This window comes from Pholcus phalangioides, unplaced genomic scaffold (assembly GCF_987345545.1).
Source record: "Pholcus phalangioides strain wild (caught in Gottingen) unplaced genomic scaffold, Ppha-v1.0 ptg000042l_1, whole genome shotgun sequence".
In the NCBI taxonomy this organism is placed as follows: domain Eukaryota; kingdom Metazoa; phylum Arthropoda; class Arachnida; order Araneae; family Pholcidae; genus Pholcus; species Pholcus phalangioides.
In genome coordinates this window covers 16,530,071-16,548,402 of record NW_028301628.1, presented here as the reverse complement: position 1 = coordinate 16,548,402, position 18,332 = coordinate 16,530,071, and the positions used below count along the sequence as shown (strand labels likewise).

The following is an 18,332-nucleotide window of genomic DNA, read 5'->3' as shown; positions in this document are numbered from 1 at the left end:
CGGCACGGATGGCCGGATCTCTCAATGGCACTGATGATCAAATTTCTCAATGGCACTGATGACCAAATCTCTCAGCGGCACGGATGGCCGGATTTCTCCACGGCACGGATGGCCAAATCTCTCAGCGGCACGGATGGCCGGATTTCTCCACGGCACGGATGGCCGGATCTCTCAATGGCACTGATGATCAAATTTCTCAATGGCACTGATGACCAAATCTCTCAGCGGCACGGATGGCCGGATTTCTCCACGGCACGGATGGCCAAATCTCTCAGCGGCACGGATGGCCGGATCTCTCAATGGCACTGATGACCAAATGTCTCAATGGCACTGATGACCAAATCTTTCGACGGCACGGATGGCCGAATTCGAAACTCCTGTTGGAGACATCAACAGTCAAAAACTTTTACGAAGAGGAACATCAAAACGACGTGAAACACATCCAAACCGCTGCCACCAAATTTTTAGCTGTAGCGTAGTGTAGAACTCATTTTTGCCAATGAGATAACAAATCATTATTCTTGATTAAATGATTTTTAATTTTAAATAACAATATATGTACATTCTACATTTTAGTTAAAATACTTTAGTGTCGACCACGTTGGTCGCACATCCATTCACTATCTCGGTTCGTCTCTCTCTCTCCAAGTTCTTATCTCTCGTTAGACGACGGCGTACTACTCTACAGGAGCAGGTGTTTACAACCGGCAGATGTTTTGTCTGCACCCGCCGGGGCAGTCCACATAAGTTCAAGGGGTAGGATTCCATGGACGTCACAGCTTCCTCCCCCCTTAAAGAAATTTCCATTGGGATTTTCACAATGGAAATTCACAATCTAAATTAACCACAAATAAGCTTATAAGAAGATTGCAATAAAATTATATTAACACTTATATAGGGGTATATTACCACTGAAGTACCATGTCAGGCAAATTGAGGCACAAAAAAAAATTTAAAAAAAAACATTGTTCGCGATACATTGCAATTAAATCACAGAAAAGTAAATTTTAAAAATAAAAAATAATAATATGATACGTAGAATTTTCTGGGTTTATATATAACCGAATTCAAAATAATTTTTGAACAACACACAAAAAAAACACAATTCTTCATTAAACTCTGCAATTATAATGGAATAATATAACACAAAAAATAACAAGAAAAATTAAAGCATTCATACATAAAATTTTCGAAACATTCAACAAATTGCAAGTCATTCGGGAATATTACGACTTAGCACATCAGCATTCCTATTTTTGCGACCAGGTCTGTGCTGTATCTGAAAGTCATATTGTTGGAGTGACAATGCCCAACGCATCAGACGCTGGTTTGTGCTACAATTCTTCTGTAACCACACGAGAGGATTATGATCAGTGACAATCAAGAATTTTTGACCATCTAGATAATAGTGTAAACGTTTAACAGCAAAAACAATGCTCAGACATTCCTTCTCAGTAGTAGTGTAGTTTCTTTCTGCCTGAGAAAACTTTTTGCTGAGAAAAAGTATAGGATGTTCTTCTCCTGCACTATCCTCTTGAGCTAAAATTACACCCATTCCCATATTTGACGCATCAGTCTGCACAATAAATTGCTTAGAGAAATCTGGTGCATATAGCACTGGTTGACTAATTAACTTGTTTTTCAAATAAGTGAAACTCGCATTACACTCAGGAGTCCAGATGATTTCTCCTTTCTTTTCTTTCCCTTTTAAAGCTTCTGATAACGGTGCAGTTAATACCGAAAACATAGGAATGTAATGACTATAATACCCTACCAATCCTAAAAAAGCTCTGATTTCAGTTTTGGTTTCTGGAGTAGGAAACTTTTCAATGGCCTCTATTTTCGCTTCACATGGTTTCCTATACCCCTGCCCAACTATATGACCCAAATATTTGACATGATCTTGGGCGAAACGACATTTTGATGGTTTTAGTGTTAATTTAGCTCCCTTCAAGCGTTCTAACACTAATTCGACATGTTTCAGGTGTGTCTCCCATGACTCAGAAAATATAGCTATATCATCGAGGTATGGTACAGCGAAATTTTCGTATTCTCTTAGTAATTCTGCCATAAGTTTACTAAAGAAATATGGAGCATTTTTCAGACTAAATGGCATGCGTAGTGGCCTGTACGTTCCGAAACTGGTAACAAAAGCGGCAAATCTTTGAGCTGTGGGACTCAATGGAATCTGCCAGTATCCTTTGGATAAATCTAACAAGGTAATAAATTTTGCTGATGAAACTAATTCAAGCCTTTCTTCGATATTTGGCAATGGAAAAAATTCGGTGCGTATCACCTCATTTAACCGGCGATAATCAATACAAGGTCTGGGATCCTTATGTGGTGCTTCAACTAAGATCATTGGTGAGGTATAATCTGATTCCCCTACTTCAATTATTTTCAAATCTAACATTCGTTGAATTTCAGTTTTTAAAATACCATTCTGTCGTTGAGAAATCTTATACGGCCTAGCTCTGACGGGCTTATCATTTATCAACGTGATATCATGTTCAACCAGATGGGTCATTCCTGGCTCGTTAGAAAACATCTCAGAATATTTATTCAACAGTTTATGCAATTGTTCAATTCTTTGGGGATCTATACGTTCAAGCAAGTTACTTTTCTGGACAATGTCTTCAAAATTGAAAATATTTGGATTGGTATCCAAATGGGGAAAATCTATATCATTGTCCGTGTACCCATCATTTCCTACGCAATCCAAGAAATTAATGCTCTCGGGTCTTTTGTAATACGGTTTTAGCATATTTACATGATATATTTGTTCTTTTCTATCCGGAAGCTTAACAATGTAATTCGTCTCGGACAGTCTATTTTGAATTACACCGGGACCAGTCCACTGAACTGCTAACTTATTCGGTTTAGAAATTGCAAAAATGAGTACTTCGTCACCTTGCTTAAATTCCCTTTTCACAGAATTTTTATCATACCATTTTTTCCTAGTTACCTGTAATTCTTCCATTTTGCTAACTGCCAAGTCCTGACACCTTTTCATCCTATTTATGAGTTTAAGAACATATTCTGTAACAGGACTTTCCTCATCCCCTGACTGTGTCCACTGTTCATACACTTATGTTTCTGGAGTTCTTAGATTCTTCCCGTGCACTAGTTCTGAAGGAGTGAACCCTGTACTTTCGTGTGTAACTGTACGTAACGCTAACAATGCTAGCGGAAGGTGTTTTTCCCAATCGGGCCCAGATTCTTCACACAGACACCGCAACAAACGTTTAATGGTTCTGTGAAACCGTTCCACAGGGTTGGACTGTGGGTGATACACGGAGCTGTGACTCACCTTAACCCCAAATCTCTGAAAAAATTCCGAAGTGAGAGCACTCGTAAACGACGTCCCTTGATCACACTGTACTTCTTTCGGGAAACCTGTCCTGCTAAATATCTCGAGTAGTGCATTGACCACACTCACTGATTTAATATCAACGACCGGTATAGCTTCTGGGTATTTAGAAGATAGACACATGGCTGTAATGATGTACCGTTTCCCAGTTGGAGTCTCTGGAAGAGGTCCACAAGCGTCTATGTTAATTTTTGAAAATACTTCCTGAATAATGGGAACCAATTTGAGAGGTGCCTTCTTCTTTTCGTTAGGTTTTCCCGCTCTTTGACATTGGTCACAAGTACGCACATATTCCTCCATATCTTTATAACACCCAGGCCAAAAGAAATATCTCAAAAGCTTATCTTTTGATTTCGTAACTCCTACATGAGCCGAAGTGCTTTCATGGCAAAGTGCCTTAACACTATTTCTGAGTTCTATCGGTACTAGTAGTAGTTTTGTTATGTTTCCGAGGTGGTCCTCATGCATCTTAAACAACAGATTGTTTTCAAAAACATATGTTTTCTTCGCAGTAGGATTTACAGGCTTTTGGGCTAATGCCATTAATTCCCTTAAGGATTGACAGTCCTGCTGCATTTTAGATAGTTTCTTAGAACTAACCTTCAACAAAGACAATTCCGCAGCCCCTTCACTGATTTCTGGCAATTGAAGATTATCACTTTCGTCAACAATAATATCTGATAACAGACGATCATCACCTGCCTCTTCATTTTCTTGCGCGCCTAAACAACTCTCCCCGAGAACTTCAACATTTTTCTCTTCTGGGATGATCCCCTTATTAAACTTTGCTTTCGTTTGAGCCCTTGTTTCTACGGCATTCAACGCCTCTGGGGACAAAAGACAAGGCTTCTCACACCCTTCCAATAATTCCGCCGTACGGTTTCCTAAGAGATACCGCCCCTGATCCAATTCGTTTCTAATGACTGCGGCTTTGGTACATATTTTTCCAAAACTACCGCATAATTCAACATGTGCCAAGGGTAGGCACTTGGGATCAGGATCTAACGGCGTTTTAAGCCATATGTTTTCACCTGTCAACATATCAGGAGTGATAAGCTTCTCACAAACTATATCTATTGTGGCCCCCGAAACCCTCAAAATTTTCATAGGAATGCCATTTACTCTACCAAGGGTTGTATATGGGTCTAAAAGATCTTTTGACCCATCATTAACATAATTAACTGTACCCTCTGATGTTCGCTTCAATTTTGGGCAGTTTGGGCGTAAATGCGATGGCGAACCACATTGATAGCATTTAAGGGACCTACGTTTCTCAAATTCTCTATGTTCTTGTTTTTGTAGATCTTTTTTCTCGTAGTGAGCAGATTTATTAGGGAACTTTTTATCTGCATATTGCCATCTATTATTGCTATACTTTTTGTCCTGAGGGTTTTTCGACCCTTCTCTAACATTCTCGTAAGCATCCAATTTTTCGGCCAATTCATAGGGAGTGATAATTTTCGTCCACTCATCAATATAATGTTCTCTTATTTCCGGTGGAACGCGCCTTTTTATTTGATCTGTGACCATCAATTTTTTTAACCCTTCAAAATCAGTCACTTGCAAACCTTCCACCCACTCATCAAAATATTTAGAAAGTTCAAAAACGAAATCCCGCCACGGCTTGGCTGAATTTCTCTGATGTCTGACAAATTTTAATCGAAAATTTTCTGGGGTCATTTTGAACCTGTTTAGGAGAACCATTTTGATGTGTTCAAAGTTATCAAAATTTTCTTCTGATTCCTTTGCTATAAGTTGTACCACGTCGGGTGGTAAAAGAGCCAACATGGCTGATACCCACTTTTTTTTTTCTACCCCCACTCTTTTAGCTTGCCTTTCAAATAAAGCAAGAAACAACGCGATATCCATTTCCTTTTCATCGAACTTGGGGACAAGCTTTGTCAGCTCATAACTTCCCCCACCGCTTCTTATATCGAAATCCAAACAACCTCGACCCTCGTTTTTTATTGCTGCTTCTAAGCGTAGTTTCTCTAATTCAAACTCCCTTTCTTCCCTTTTTCTTTTTTCTTCTGCCTCTTCCTCCATTTGTTTTCTCGCGAATTCTTCTTTTTTCTGTTTCTCTTCTATTTCTTCCTGAAGTTTTCTCTTAGCTAATTCCTCCCTAGCCTCTCGCTCTTCGACAATATTAAAAAATTGCCCCTTAACAAACTCTTCTTCAAAATCTGCTGAATTCATAATCAGTCTTTTTAGATCCAAAATTCTCATTCTATCATTCACATTCTCCCCCAACTCTTCCGCTAACAACCTCAAATCTTCTTTTCTAGCTTTTGCAAGGAATGCCATAGCTGATAATATTAGTTATACAAACTAACTTCAAAATAAAAGTAATTCAGCTATTTTTCAAGAATAATCAAAATATACAATCTACCACAAATAAATAAAATCAACTGCGTTACATTTTAAACAATACTGTGCCTCAAAAAAAAAAAAAGATTTTGCCTTAATCATGGCACTTACCCCTTCGGACTTCAGAGAGACTTAGAACCTAACGAGATGATCTGATGATCCAACAATAACTATCACTGTCGCAAAAGTCACTGGGTGAAACTGCTGTTTACACACTACTCTACTTCAAGGCACTTATTGTTCTCCTGACGGAGCTGATGACCCAATTCCTCCAGAGTTCCGAGATTTATCCAGACGGCACTGATGAGTGAATATTTCCCTACGGCACGGATGACCGAATACGGCACGGATGGCCAAATCTCTCAGCGGCACGGATGGCCGGATTTCTCCACGGCACGGATGGCCGGATTTCTCCACGGCACGGATGGCCGGATCTCTCAATGGCACTGATGATCAAATTTCTCAATGGCACTGATGACCAAATCTCTCAGCGGCACGGATGGCCGGATTTCTCCACGGCACGGATGGCCAAATCTCTCAGCGGCACGGATGGCCGGATTTCTCCACGGCACGGATGGCCGGATCTCTCAATGGCACTGATGATCAAATTTCTCAATGGCACTGATGACCAAATCTCTCAGCGGCACGGATGGCCGGATTTCTCCACGGCACGGATGGCCAAATCTCTCAGCGGCACGGATGGCCGGATCTCTCAATGGCACTGATGACCAAATGTCTCAATGGCACTGATGACCAAATCTTTCGACGGCACGGATGGCCGAATTCGAAACTCCTGTTGGAGACATCAACAGTCAAAAACTTTTACGAAGAGGAACATCAAAACGACGTGAAACACATCCAAACCGCTGCCACCAAATTTTTAGCTGTAGCGTAGTGTAGAACTCATTTTTGCCAATGAGATAACAAATCATTATTCTTGATTAAATGATTTTTAATTTTAAATAACAATATATGTACATTCTACATTTTAGTTAAAATACTTTAGTGTCGACCACGTTGGTCGCACATCCATTCACTATCTCGGTTCGTCTCTCTCTCTCTCCAAGTTCTTATCTCTCGTTAGACGACGGCGTACTACTCTACAGGAGCAGGTGTTTACAACCGGCAGATGTTTTGTCTGCACCCGCCAGGGCAGTCCACATAAGTTCAAGGGGTAGGATTCCATGGACGTCACAGTACTTCCTGAAACACAAAAATGAAGTGCTGAAATTCTTCAAAGAATATAAAAATGAAGTTGAAAATCACACTGGCAAAAAGATCAAGCATTTGCAGAGTGACAATGGAGTTGGAGAATACTGTAGTACTGAATTCAGTGAATTCCTAAAAGCATGTGGAATCAAGAGAAGATTATCTGCACCATATACGGCAGAACAAAATGGTCTATCTGAGAGGAAAAACAGAACTCTTCTAGATAAAGCTAGATGCATGCTAATTGAATCTAAAGCTCCACCTTCACTTTGAGCTGAAGCCATCAATACTGCAAATTATTTATGTAACAGAACGCCTTCAAGAGTGATTAATCATAAAACACCTTTTGAAAGATGGAGTGGAAAAATTCCATCTGTAAAGCATCTACAAGTTTTTGGATCAAAGACTTATGTCCTAGACAAGAAAAGGAAAAAGGGGAAGTTCGATCCAAGAGGTAATGTTGGCATATGACATGAATGTCGCTCTCCACTTGTTAATAAAAGATATAACGAAGACTGGATTTTGTGAAGATATTTATTATTTGAGATGTTAATTTTTTAAGGAAGGATAAAACTCATCTCTGCCTCTACCGGGAGTCGAACCCGGGTCCCTCGATTGCTGGACGAGTGCTCTGACCACTAAGCTACAGAGGAGATAGAGATTTTCCTTCGCTAGAGCGTATATATGCCGAACGGAACCGTGCAATGGACGGTGAAACCGATCAGCTAATAGCTCATGGACGACGAGCCACCAGAGGGCTATATATATACGCTCTAGCGAAGGAAAATCTCTATCTCCTCTGTAGCTTAGTGGTCAGAGCACTCGTCCGGCAATCGAGGGACCCGGGTTCGACTCCCGGTAGAGGCAGAGATGAGTTTTTTCCTTCCTTAAAAAATTAACATCTCAAATAATAAATATCTTCACAAAATCCAGTCTTCATTATATCTTGTATTAACAAGTGGAGAGCGACATTCATGTCATATATATAGCCCTCTGGTGGCTCGTCGTCCATGAGCTATTAGCTGATCGGTTTCACCGTCCATTGCACGGTTCCGTTCGGCATATATACGTATATACGTTATATCTTGTATTAACAAGTGGAGAGCGACATTCATGTCATATATATAGCCCTCTGGTGGCTCGTCGTCCATGAGCTATTAGCTGATCAGTTTCACCGTCCATTGCACGGTTCCGTTCGGCATATATACGCTTTAGCGAAGGAAAATCTCTATCTCCTCTGTAGCTTAGTGGTCAGAGCACTCGTCCGGCAATCGAGGGACCCGGATTCGACTCCCGGTAGAGGCAGAGATGAGTTTTTTCCTTCCTTAAAAAATTAACATCTCAAATAATAAATATCTTCACAAAATCCAGTCTTCGTTATATCTTGTAATGTTGGCATGTTTGTAGGTTATGCTGAATATTCAAAAGCTTATAGAATATGGATGAATAACAAAAAGCAGATAGAAATAGCCAGAGATGTGAAAGTACTGAACACTTTCTACAATGACAAGAACTCAAATAATGTTGACGACCTTCTAGAAAGAAATCAAAAAATGTCAGACAAAACAGAATTTCAAGTTGTTCCTGTCCCAAATGAAAATATAGGTGAAGTATTTGATGTTGTGTTAAACTCTGATCAAGATGAATCCTCAGAATCTGATGAAAATCAACATATTGATGGATATGATAAAGACCAACCTGATGGAATTGAAGATAAGAATGAAACTAGAATCCAAAGAACAAGAAGACAGCCGATTTGGTTCAATGACTATGAAATGTCAGCTTATTGTGAATTGAAAGAAGCACTCAAAGGTCCTGATGCTCAGTTATGGATTGATGCTATGAAAAAGGAAATTATTTCACATTTAAAAAATGATACTTTTGAAATTGTTCAAAAGCAAAATTCGATGAACATTATTGGATGTAAGATGGTTCTGAAGAACAAGTACAAGTCTAATGGAGATCTTGAGAGAAGAAAAGCTCGCTTAGTTGCAAAAGGTTATGACCATGCCCAGAACTCGATTACAATGAAGCATATGCTCCTGTAGCGAAGTTAAGTTCAATTAGGCTATTACTGGCATTAGCTGTTGAAGAAGATTTGGATTTGCATCAACTAGATGTTTCTACAGCATTTCTAAATGGGGAAATTGATGAGGACATTTTCATGGAGAAACCAGAGATGCTTGAAAAACTTGTCTTTGAAATAATGCTGGAACACAGCTCAGACACTGATCAAACAGTCTTCATGAAAGCCAGAAAGATGCTTTCTGATCTGAGGAATGATGAAACACATAAAGTCTGTCATTTGAAAAAGGCATTATATGGACTGAAACAAGCAAGTCATCAATGGTTCACAAAACTTGACAAAAAACTCAAGGAACTTGGGTTTCAATCACTAAATGCTGATCCATGTCTATACTCTTCATTGAAAGGGGGAGAGAAAACTATTGTTGCAATATATGTGGATGATCTCATTATAGCCACGAATAAGGTCCAACAATTTGAAAAATTTTAAATTGAACTTATGAAATCCTTCGAAATGCATGACTTAGGTGAACTCCAGTACTGTCTTGGAATCGAATTCAAACGTAAAGATAGAAAAATAATAATGTCTCAACAAAAGTACATTACAAGTATTCTTGAAAGATTTGGAATGTCAGAATGTAAGCCAATATCTACTCCGATGGAATCATCTCTCAAACTGTCAAAAGGAAAAAATATAACATCTGAATATCCGTATCAAATCCTTATTGGTTCACTTATGTATTTATCTGTAGGTACTCGACCTGACATCACATACGCTGTTAGCTATTTGAGCCAATACAATAATTGCCATGAAAAATCACATTGGATGGCAGCAAAAAGAATTCTCAGATATTTACAAGGTACCAAGAATCTATCATTAGTATACCAAAAGACTGGGAAGATGATAGTTGGATATGCTGATGCAACATGGGCTTCACGTAGTGAAGATTGTAAGTCCTACACTGGTTACTGTTTCAAGTTTGGAGGTTCTGCTATATCATGGGAATCAAGGAAACAGAGAACCGTGGCTCTGTCATCATGTGAAGCTGAATATATGTCCCTTACAGAAGCTACCAGAAAAGCGATTCATCTGAAAGAACTGATAAATGAATTGGGACTGAATCAAAGCCAGATAATTATATATAATGACAATAAATCAGCAAACAACATGTCAAGAAATCCAATTGTTAGTTCAAAATCGAAACATATTAACATCAAAGAACATTTTATTCGAGAAAAGGTGGCATCTGGTGATGTATCAGTGAAGTACAAGCCCACTGAAGAAATGGAAGCAGACATTTTGACAAAAAGTTTAACACCTCAAAAATTGTTCATGTTTCGAAAAATGTTAGGACTCAATTGACTCTTTGGTGTGAGGGGGAGTATTGTTAATCTAGTAGTCCCCCAATAGTATTTCACTTAATCTTGTTCACCCCTCAGAGTGTGTATTATGTTACATATGTGTGGCAACGTTCTTTTTGTTTACCTTTTGTAGTTTTGTATTCTTTTTGTCTATCCTTATGAAGGTACTACAATTTTTCCTGTCTAAATAAAATATTTGAAGTTACTTTATTATCACTTTCATCTCAGGTTCAATAGGTTTGCCCATCTCTCCAACAAGTTGTTGAAGTTTGTCTTACAATATTTTGCGACATAAATCATTTTCCTCTTTTTTACCTATTTAAAATGTCCACCAGTGTCGTCGCAAGGTTTTGGTCAGTGGGGGAGCATAATTTGAAAACACTACTTTTTTGTTCCTACTTTAAGCGTAAAATTATGCATTTGTAGAAAGAACTTGAAATGCTTTTCAATTCACAAAATGAAATGAAATTAATTTTGTTTTCAGCTGATGTTATTTTCCAAATTAAATTAGTTACTCTTTAACTGATCAATTTATTTTAATTTTTAATTAATTTAAGAAGATGTAAATTCTATTTTTATGTTTTGTACGCTTAAACAAATGCAAACACCAAAAACAACTGGGAAATCGTTTTAAAAGGTGGTTGGAAAAAATTTAGATTAAAAAATGATAGGAGAATAAAATTAAAAGAAAAATATATATTCTTTCTCCCCCCCTCTCTATAATTATTCCAAGACATAAAAGTACAGAAAAACTTCATTCTTCCATTTATAATCGCTTTCATCATGTTACACTCTTATTGTAAGCACATATCACATATGCACTTCTACTATTCAGTCGTACGTGCACTTCAAACATTTCTTTGTAGAATTTCTAACAAATTGGTGCATGCCGGAAAGTTCTTTCTTATATTATGCGTGGTTATGACATATCTATTATGTCATAGTTATGCATGGTTTGTGTTTGAGAAGTTTTGCCATACGTTTTCTATATTAGAAGTAAAACTGGCAGAGATGCCTGAAGTTTGGTGTTATGCAAATGCCACGGTGAAAGCCTGCCTGCTCTCTACTACTACTAAACCAGACATGCACCTCATCCATATTCCTCTGCAGAACTTCTTTAACGAATTGGTACATGCTGGAATCTGTGTGCATGTATAGTGAACCTTCCGTGAAATTTGTTTCTGTGTAATGCTCGTTATATGTGTAATGCTGCCATCTGAAATCAATTTTTTAAACTATGAGTTTTTTCTCAACTCATAGTGAGTGAAGTGTAATGAATGAATAATTGTAACATTGTAGGTCTGTTGGCCTGCTCTCTACTGGAAACTTTTCAAACGAAAGATCAGTTAGCATTTGTACATCAAAATTGGAAAAACAAACAAAACCTTACTCCAATCAACCACCACTGTGCTACTAGTAGGGCTCAAACCTGGATCATTGTGATATAGCTGCCTCCCTCTACCGCTCGCTGGATATGCCTGTGTAGTCTATCATGATGCCCACATGATAGTGGAATGGCTATCACATGGTTTAAACTGTAGTCACAATTTTTGGATAAAAGATCAACATATATTGGTTAAAAACCTGAATTTAACCAATCCTTGTCGATCTCTTATCAAAAAATTGTGACTATAGTTTAAACCATGTTGCTGATTACGGCCCTAAGACGGACACTGTATGAGACTTGACCTGTCTTGAACGGAAGAGAGAAATAGTCTAGTGAATAATGAGTGCTTTTTTCAATTATGGGAAACCTCTTTAAGACGGAAGCAGTCTAATGCGGAAACGGAATGCATATTTGGTCTATTTTAAGACAAAAAAAACTTGCTGAAATGGAAAGAATTTTTGGTCAAGTGCAAGTTTTTGTTCTTTGAATGGAAAACAAATTTGTCCTACTGATTTCCTTTCTGTTAGGGAACTCTTCTCAGAAATATGATGAATGCTTACTATTTTATCTGAACTGGTTAGGCTTCAGGTAAGGCCCATTGTAGCTAGAAGTTTCTGGGAGTATAAAACCAGCCAAATATCAAACTAGTTTAAAATGTCGAATTTCCGAAACCTATCTTAGAAAAATGACACGGAAAAAAAAAATCACACTCTCCTTCCCAAGAAAGACAAAAAAGAAAGAAAAAAAATAGCGTTTAAAATTCAAAAGAATATTAAAAATGCCAAAATAAAACGTTCCACATGAAAAACAAGTACATGAAAGTGTGGGAAATTAAAATCTGCATCGAAAATATATCTTAGACTTATCACTTCTTGAAGATTTCACCACTAAATTCAAGATTTTACAAAATGTTAGATTAGAGACAAAGAAAAAAAATGAGACCGCAAAATTTAAAATTCAGCTCCCATTATTTTACCAAATACAGTACACACAGTAAGGTTCAATTGGAACTATTTAAAATCCTGCTCTGATGTTTTTCAAATTACAAAAATTGAGGTTTGGAAAGTTGTAAAATCGTGAGTAACAACATTCCTCAAATTCAGCTCCCATTATTTTACCAAATACAGTACACACAGTAAGGTTCAATTGGAACTATTTAAAATCCTGCTCTGATGTTTTTCAAATTACAAAAATTGAGGTTTGGAAAGTTGTAAAATCATGAGTAACGACATTCCTCAAATTCACTTAAAATTGCTGTCATTTGCAGCATGACAAAATCACCCAATATTGGAACTTCATTATCACTCAATACTGATCGTTTACTTTTCTTTACAGGTGGCTTTATTTCCCATTTTAGCAGTTTAATTTTAGGTATACTGTTCACTTCTGCTCCGGTATCCAGCTTGAATTTGACTTCGTTTCCATTAATCAGAATCTTCTGAAACTACAGGGAGATTGGTTTTTCATTATTTAAGGCATCAATTGATTTTAATTCACCCAAATCAAATAAACAGTATCTGAGTAGCTGTCGTCACTGGCACAATCTACTGTGTTAACTAAGCGAGTATTTGGTTTTTTTAATAGAAAGTTGTTTTCCTAAACATACTAGTAACCCAGTGATTTTTCCCACCACACTTGTGGCACTTACTTCCAAAGTCTGGACACTCTTCCGGACTGTGTTTTTTCCAGTTTACGTTGTGTGATGGCCGCGACCCTGCTGGATGGTGTTTGTTTTTCCTTACGGCATCGACAGTTATTTTGCTTTCATCCATCTCCGTTGCCAGTGCCCAAGGCTGCAAGTAGGGGGGGGGGGTGCAGGCGGATCTCGTGCCCCGGGTGCTGGACCCGAGGGGGCGCAAATTTCATTCTGAAACCTCTCCTTCAACATTGCAAGGGGGCGTAAAATATGCGCTTGCCCCGGGTGACCAAGCATCTAGTTGCGGCCCTGCCTGTGACTCGCCATGTTCGTATGTTTTGCACTCGCTAATGATGTCTTGCTGTGTTTTTGGCTATGTACTCGTTTCCTGGACCAGTCTTTCTTTTAGTGCTTTATCACTCAGTCCCTAGATGATCTTGTCACGAAGCATTCATTCTATCGACTGTCCGTAATTGCATTCGATGACCGTGCATCGTGGTCGCGAATAATAGTTGGCAAATTTTTTGCCTCTTCTTGCTCTATTTCTAGGAACTTGAAAGATGCATATACCTTGTTCTGATCGTGTGCAGAAAATTCACCGCCGGAAAATTCACGACCAACAATTCACCGCTAGGAAAATTCACCGACCAACAATTCACCGCTAGGAAAATTCACCGCCATGCAATTCACCACTAGGAAGATTCACCGCTAGGAAAATTCACGACTAGCAATTCACCGACAACAGTTCAATGTGAGTCAGTTGGCGAGGGAGTGAGCGATTGAGTGAGTGACCTAGTGAGTAAGTGATTGAGCGAGTGACTGAGTCAGTGATTGAGTGACAGAGTGAGTAAGTGATTGAGTGACCGAGTGAGTAAGTGATTGAGCGCTCGAGTGATTGATCCAGTGACCGAGTCAGTGATTGATCCAGTGACCGAGTCAGTGATTGAGTGACCCAGTGAGTGACTGAGTAAGTAAGTGATTGAGTGACCGAGTAAGTAAGTGATTGAGTGAGTGACCCAGTGAGTGACTGAGTGACGGAGTAAGTAAGTGATTGAGTGACCGAGTAAGTAAGTGATTGAGTGAGTGACCCAGTGAGTGACTGAGTGACGGAGTAAGTAAGTGATTGAGTGACCGAGTGAGTAAGTGATTGAGCGGGTGAGTGAGTGATCCAGTAGTGACTGAGTAACCGAGTGAGTAAGTGATTGATCGAGTCAGTGATTGAGTGAGCGAGTAAATTGGTTAGTGAGTGAATTGCTTAGTTAGTTAGTTTTTAACCTAGTAGTGCCACTAATGATTAAAAAATCAGATTGTTTCGAAAACGTATTTATGATGAAGTGTAGATTTGAAGACACTTGGATCGGGCGTCCTCTTCGTCGTGGTGGTCGTCGTCAGCCGCGCTTTGACATAGACATTTGGAACTGCTTTCAAGGAACGCGTAACGATTTCCCTAATACCAACAATTCTATAGAAGGATGGCATCGAACGTTCCAACAGCAATTATCTGCTCACCACCCAGATATATGGAAGTTCATCGGTGCCATAAAAAGAGAACAGAGTTTGAATGAACTTCGGATGGAGCAAATTGTAAGTGGACAAAACCCATCACATTAGGAGAAAGAAACTGGGACTCTGCGCAGAGATTAAAGAATTTAGTTGATAAGTATCATCACGGATGTGACATTAAAGACTATTTGAGAGGTATAGCTCATAATGTATCATTTTAATTATGATATCAATATTTGTGAGAAATGAATATTTTTCTCCCGTTTTTTCTTACATTTGCGTGTTATCTGTTTTTCTAGATTAGTAGATTGGAACCCTTTAATTATAAATACTGTATGTTTTCAATGAAAATTATGTCAGATATTACTAATTAAATATTGTAGGTTTTGATTGAAAATTACCTATTAAATATGTATGTAATGAAAACTGTGTGAAAATTATCCTTCTAAAATACTCCTCTAACATTGCCCAAAAAGAATGTCATTTTTTATATCGTTTTTTGAAGCTGTGGTTCCGTGAGTTTCAGTTTTCGAAAATGTTATTTGTCACCCAAGAGGTTTTATGTCCAAGAATTGGATGTTTAAAACGAGATAATTTCATACGATTTTTGAACTCACGCATATAACTTTAAACAATATGAGTCTATGACTTTCTTTTACCAGTTTTGCCGATGGAGAAAATTAAACTTATCTTTATATTCACTTTATTCCATTAATTTTTTTTCCAGCATCAGTAGTAGGACATAATTATATGGCCTCTACAAAACGAACTGCGTCGTAGCGAACTAATATGAGGTGGGGATCATACATAATCACCGATAAATGTTAGAAAATAACTAAAAGAGCTCTGGAACAATATTGTAAAAGTGAAAGCAATACAGCCAGACTCGGTTATAACGCCGAAATCCCGCGGAATCTTCGATGTCGTTATAACCGAGTTTAACTGTATTTAAAATACTGGTTTTAATAGGTGTGGCATCATCAACAACCAATTTCAATCCACTGCTGGATGTAGGTGTCCTCCTTAGATTTCCCCTCAAACGAAATGCGATATTTTATGAAATTTTCGGAACTTCTATATGGTAATATTGCAACAACAAATTCAAGAAAATAAAACATTTTTCAAAAAGTCTCGATGGAGAAGAAAAAACAAAAACCGGACAGTCACGGAAAATACGAGACAAAATGCAGGACATGTGGTCACCGATGCTTAGACTAGATTTTTAAAGATTTGTAAAATCACCCGTACCGACAGCGAACTCTAAATCCACCCCCGTCTTCAACATATAGGCTTGTGTCATCTGCGAATGAAATTATTTTACCGTTCTACTTCGTTTTACATAAATCATTAATATAAACTAGAATTAATTATGACCCAAGGGCCGATCCTTGTGGGACTCCTTTCATTATATTTCAAATGTGCTGATTTTACCATTTATTATGGCAGCTTGTTTCCTATTGTTTTAAACCAATATAGTACATCACCTCATATGCCTGCTGAGAAGTGTTTTCATTTGTTAGAATATTTAAATCAACATAATCGAATGTTCGTTTTAAGTCTAAGACTGTAAGTCAAATGTCAAAATTCAACCCCCCTAATAAAGCGGGGGGGGGGGGTTCCATGGTTATATGGAGCCAAATCATCACTGAGCCAAAATCACTGAAGCCATAAATATAAAATTTAGTAAGCATTATATTTTATTACCAGTTGTTATTCGCGGCTTCACTCGCGTGGATTTTGCAATCTCAAAATTACTCTCACCTCATAACTCCATGGGTGATAAAGTTTCAGAAATCCTGTCTTAGTGTGTATGTACATTATAAAATATAATACTAACTAAATTTCATATTTATGGCTTAAGCGACTTCGGCTCAGTGCTGATTGCTCCATATAACTTTTGAAACCCCCCTTAGGGGGTTGAATTTGGAAAAATCCCTTCTCAGTGAGTCTATATTACAATATTGATCTAATGTCATATTTATAGCTTCAGCTGTTTCGGCTCGGCATGATTTCAACGTTGACCCCCCCCCCCCCTCTTATGACGCCCTTAGGTTGTCGAATATGGAAAAATCATTTCTTAGAGAGTAGTGAGTCTTTACGTCGTGAAAAAAACTATTCACAAAATTTGATATTTACAGCTTCAGCGGTTTGGCTCGGCGATGATGAATCAGTTTTATGATGAATCAGTGTATTTTATATACAGTACTAGGGGCTCTGCCCCCCTACCACCTTTGGCGGCCAACCTCCCCTTTTCTCTTCACAACATATCTTGTTTATTTCGTCCCCCTTCATCAGCGTGCTATGGAAAGGGACACGTGAAAGCACCAGCTTACTGAAGAAGCAAATTTTATAATAATAAAGCAACAAAAAACAAATATGATTCATCAAGTAACCCCAGAAAACTTCCCCATGGGGGTCCCCAAACTCCAATTCGTTGAATTATAGTGGGGGCCCTGACTGGATTTATCTCTGGCTACCGATGTGTTGCAAATTTTATAATGTTAAACAACAAAAATCAATGAGATTCATCCAGGGACACCCGAAATTAAACCTGTCAACTTTTCCATGGGGCCCCAACCTGAAGGCTTGTCGGACATACCCCCTGTGAGTGGCCACGAAAATTTTTAATTTTTATCAATTTTAAAACGAATAAAATCCAGGGCCCACATCCAGTAACGGGCACCCAGACACTGGATTTATCTCGGGCTTCCGCTGTTGAAAATTCTACAATGTTAAACGACAGAAAAGAATGAGATCCATCCAGTGCCCCCAAAATGAAACGGGACCCCTGACTCGGAAGCTAATCGGACATCCCCCTGTGAGGTCCACTGGAAATATTCATTTTACCAACGAATAAAATCCAGCCCGCCCCCCCCCCCTGTCACGCAATTACCGTCACACAAATTTTATGGGGTCCCAGACTGGATATACCTTGGGCTTCCGCTATCGCAAATTTTTCATTGTTAAACCAGATGTTAAACCAATGAGTTCCATTAAGGACCCCTGGAAATGAAACCTTTTAACTTCCCCATGAAGGTATATGTGCAATGCCCCGGGTACCCCGACCTTGTATGTTGGGAGCACTGGTGATATATGTATATTTTACGTATACATACCTCTCGGCATGACCCCCACGAGGGCAGGGTTGACAGGGGCCGGAACGTTTCTTATCGCTTTTTGATATTTTCACACTACATATTAAGCACAGAGGGGCCCGTGAAAAAGCTGGTTTGGGGGCCCGCCATCTATTTCAGCGTAGGGGACCTGCTGTAGGATGTGGGAACCTCTGGGTACATGCACATAACTTGGTCCTGATGTGTCAAATGGGTCCCGATATATGCAAGAGTTAAATGAAAACTTGACCCCAAAATCGTAACCGACTTCCGTATAATATATATATACAGGGTGATTATAAAAAAAAACTATCCCGACATATGGGCCCCTAACTATCATACCATTCACAGAAACTGAAT

The 18,332-nt window shown here is 38.6% G+C and overlaps 2 protein-coding genes and 1 non-coding gene across 4 annotated transcripts in view; 1 reads left to right on the top strand and 2 right to left on the bottom strand.

Moving 5' to 3' along the window:
* The window catches only part of snu (ABC-type transporter snustorr), a 350,310-nt gene that overhangs the window by 310,779 nt on the left and 21,199 nt on the right, over nucleotides 1-18,332 (top strand). The window lies entirely within an intron of this gene.
* On the bottom strand, nucleotides 3,089-5,770 carry LOC149064546 (uncharacterized). Its single transcript, XM_089255300.1, has one exon. It carries the CDS (start codon nucleotides 5,672-5,674, stop codon nucleotides 3,089-3,091), a length of 2,586 nt encoding a protein of 861 aa, XP_089111426.1. The 5' UTR covers nucleotides 5,675-5,770.
* TRNAA-AGC (transfer RNA alanine (anticodon AGC)) lies at nucleotides 7,528-7,599 on the bottom strand. The gene has a single exon. It is a non-coding gene; the product is annotated as a tRNA-Ala (tRNA).

Excerpts from the sequence above, each read along its gene's own strand:
- LOC149064546 (XM_089255300.1), bottom strand. The coding sequence starts at position 5,674 with ATGGCATTCCTTGCAAAAGCTAGAAAAGAAGATTTGAGGTTGTTAGCG.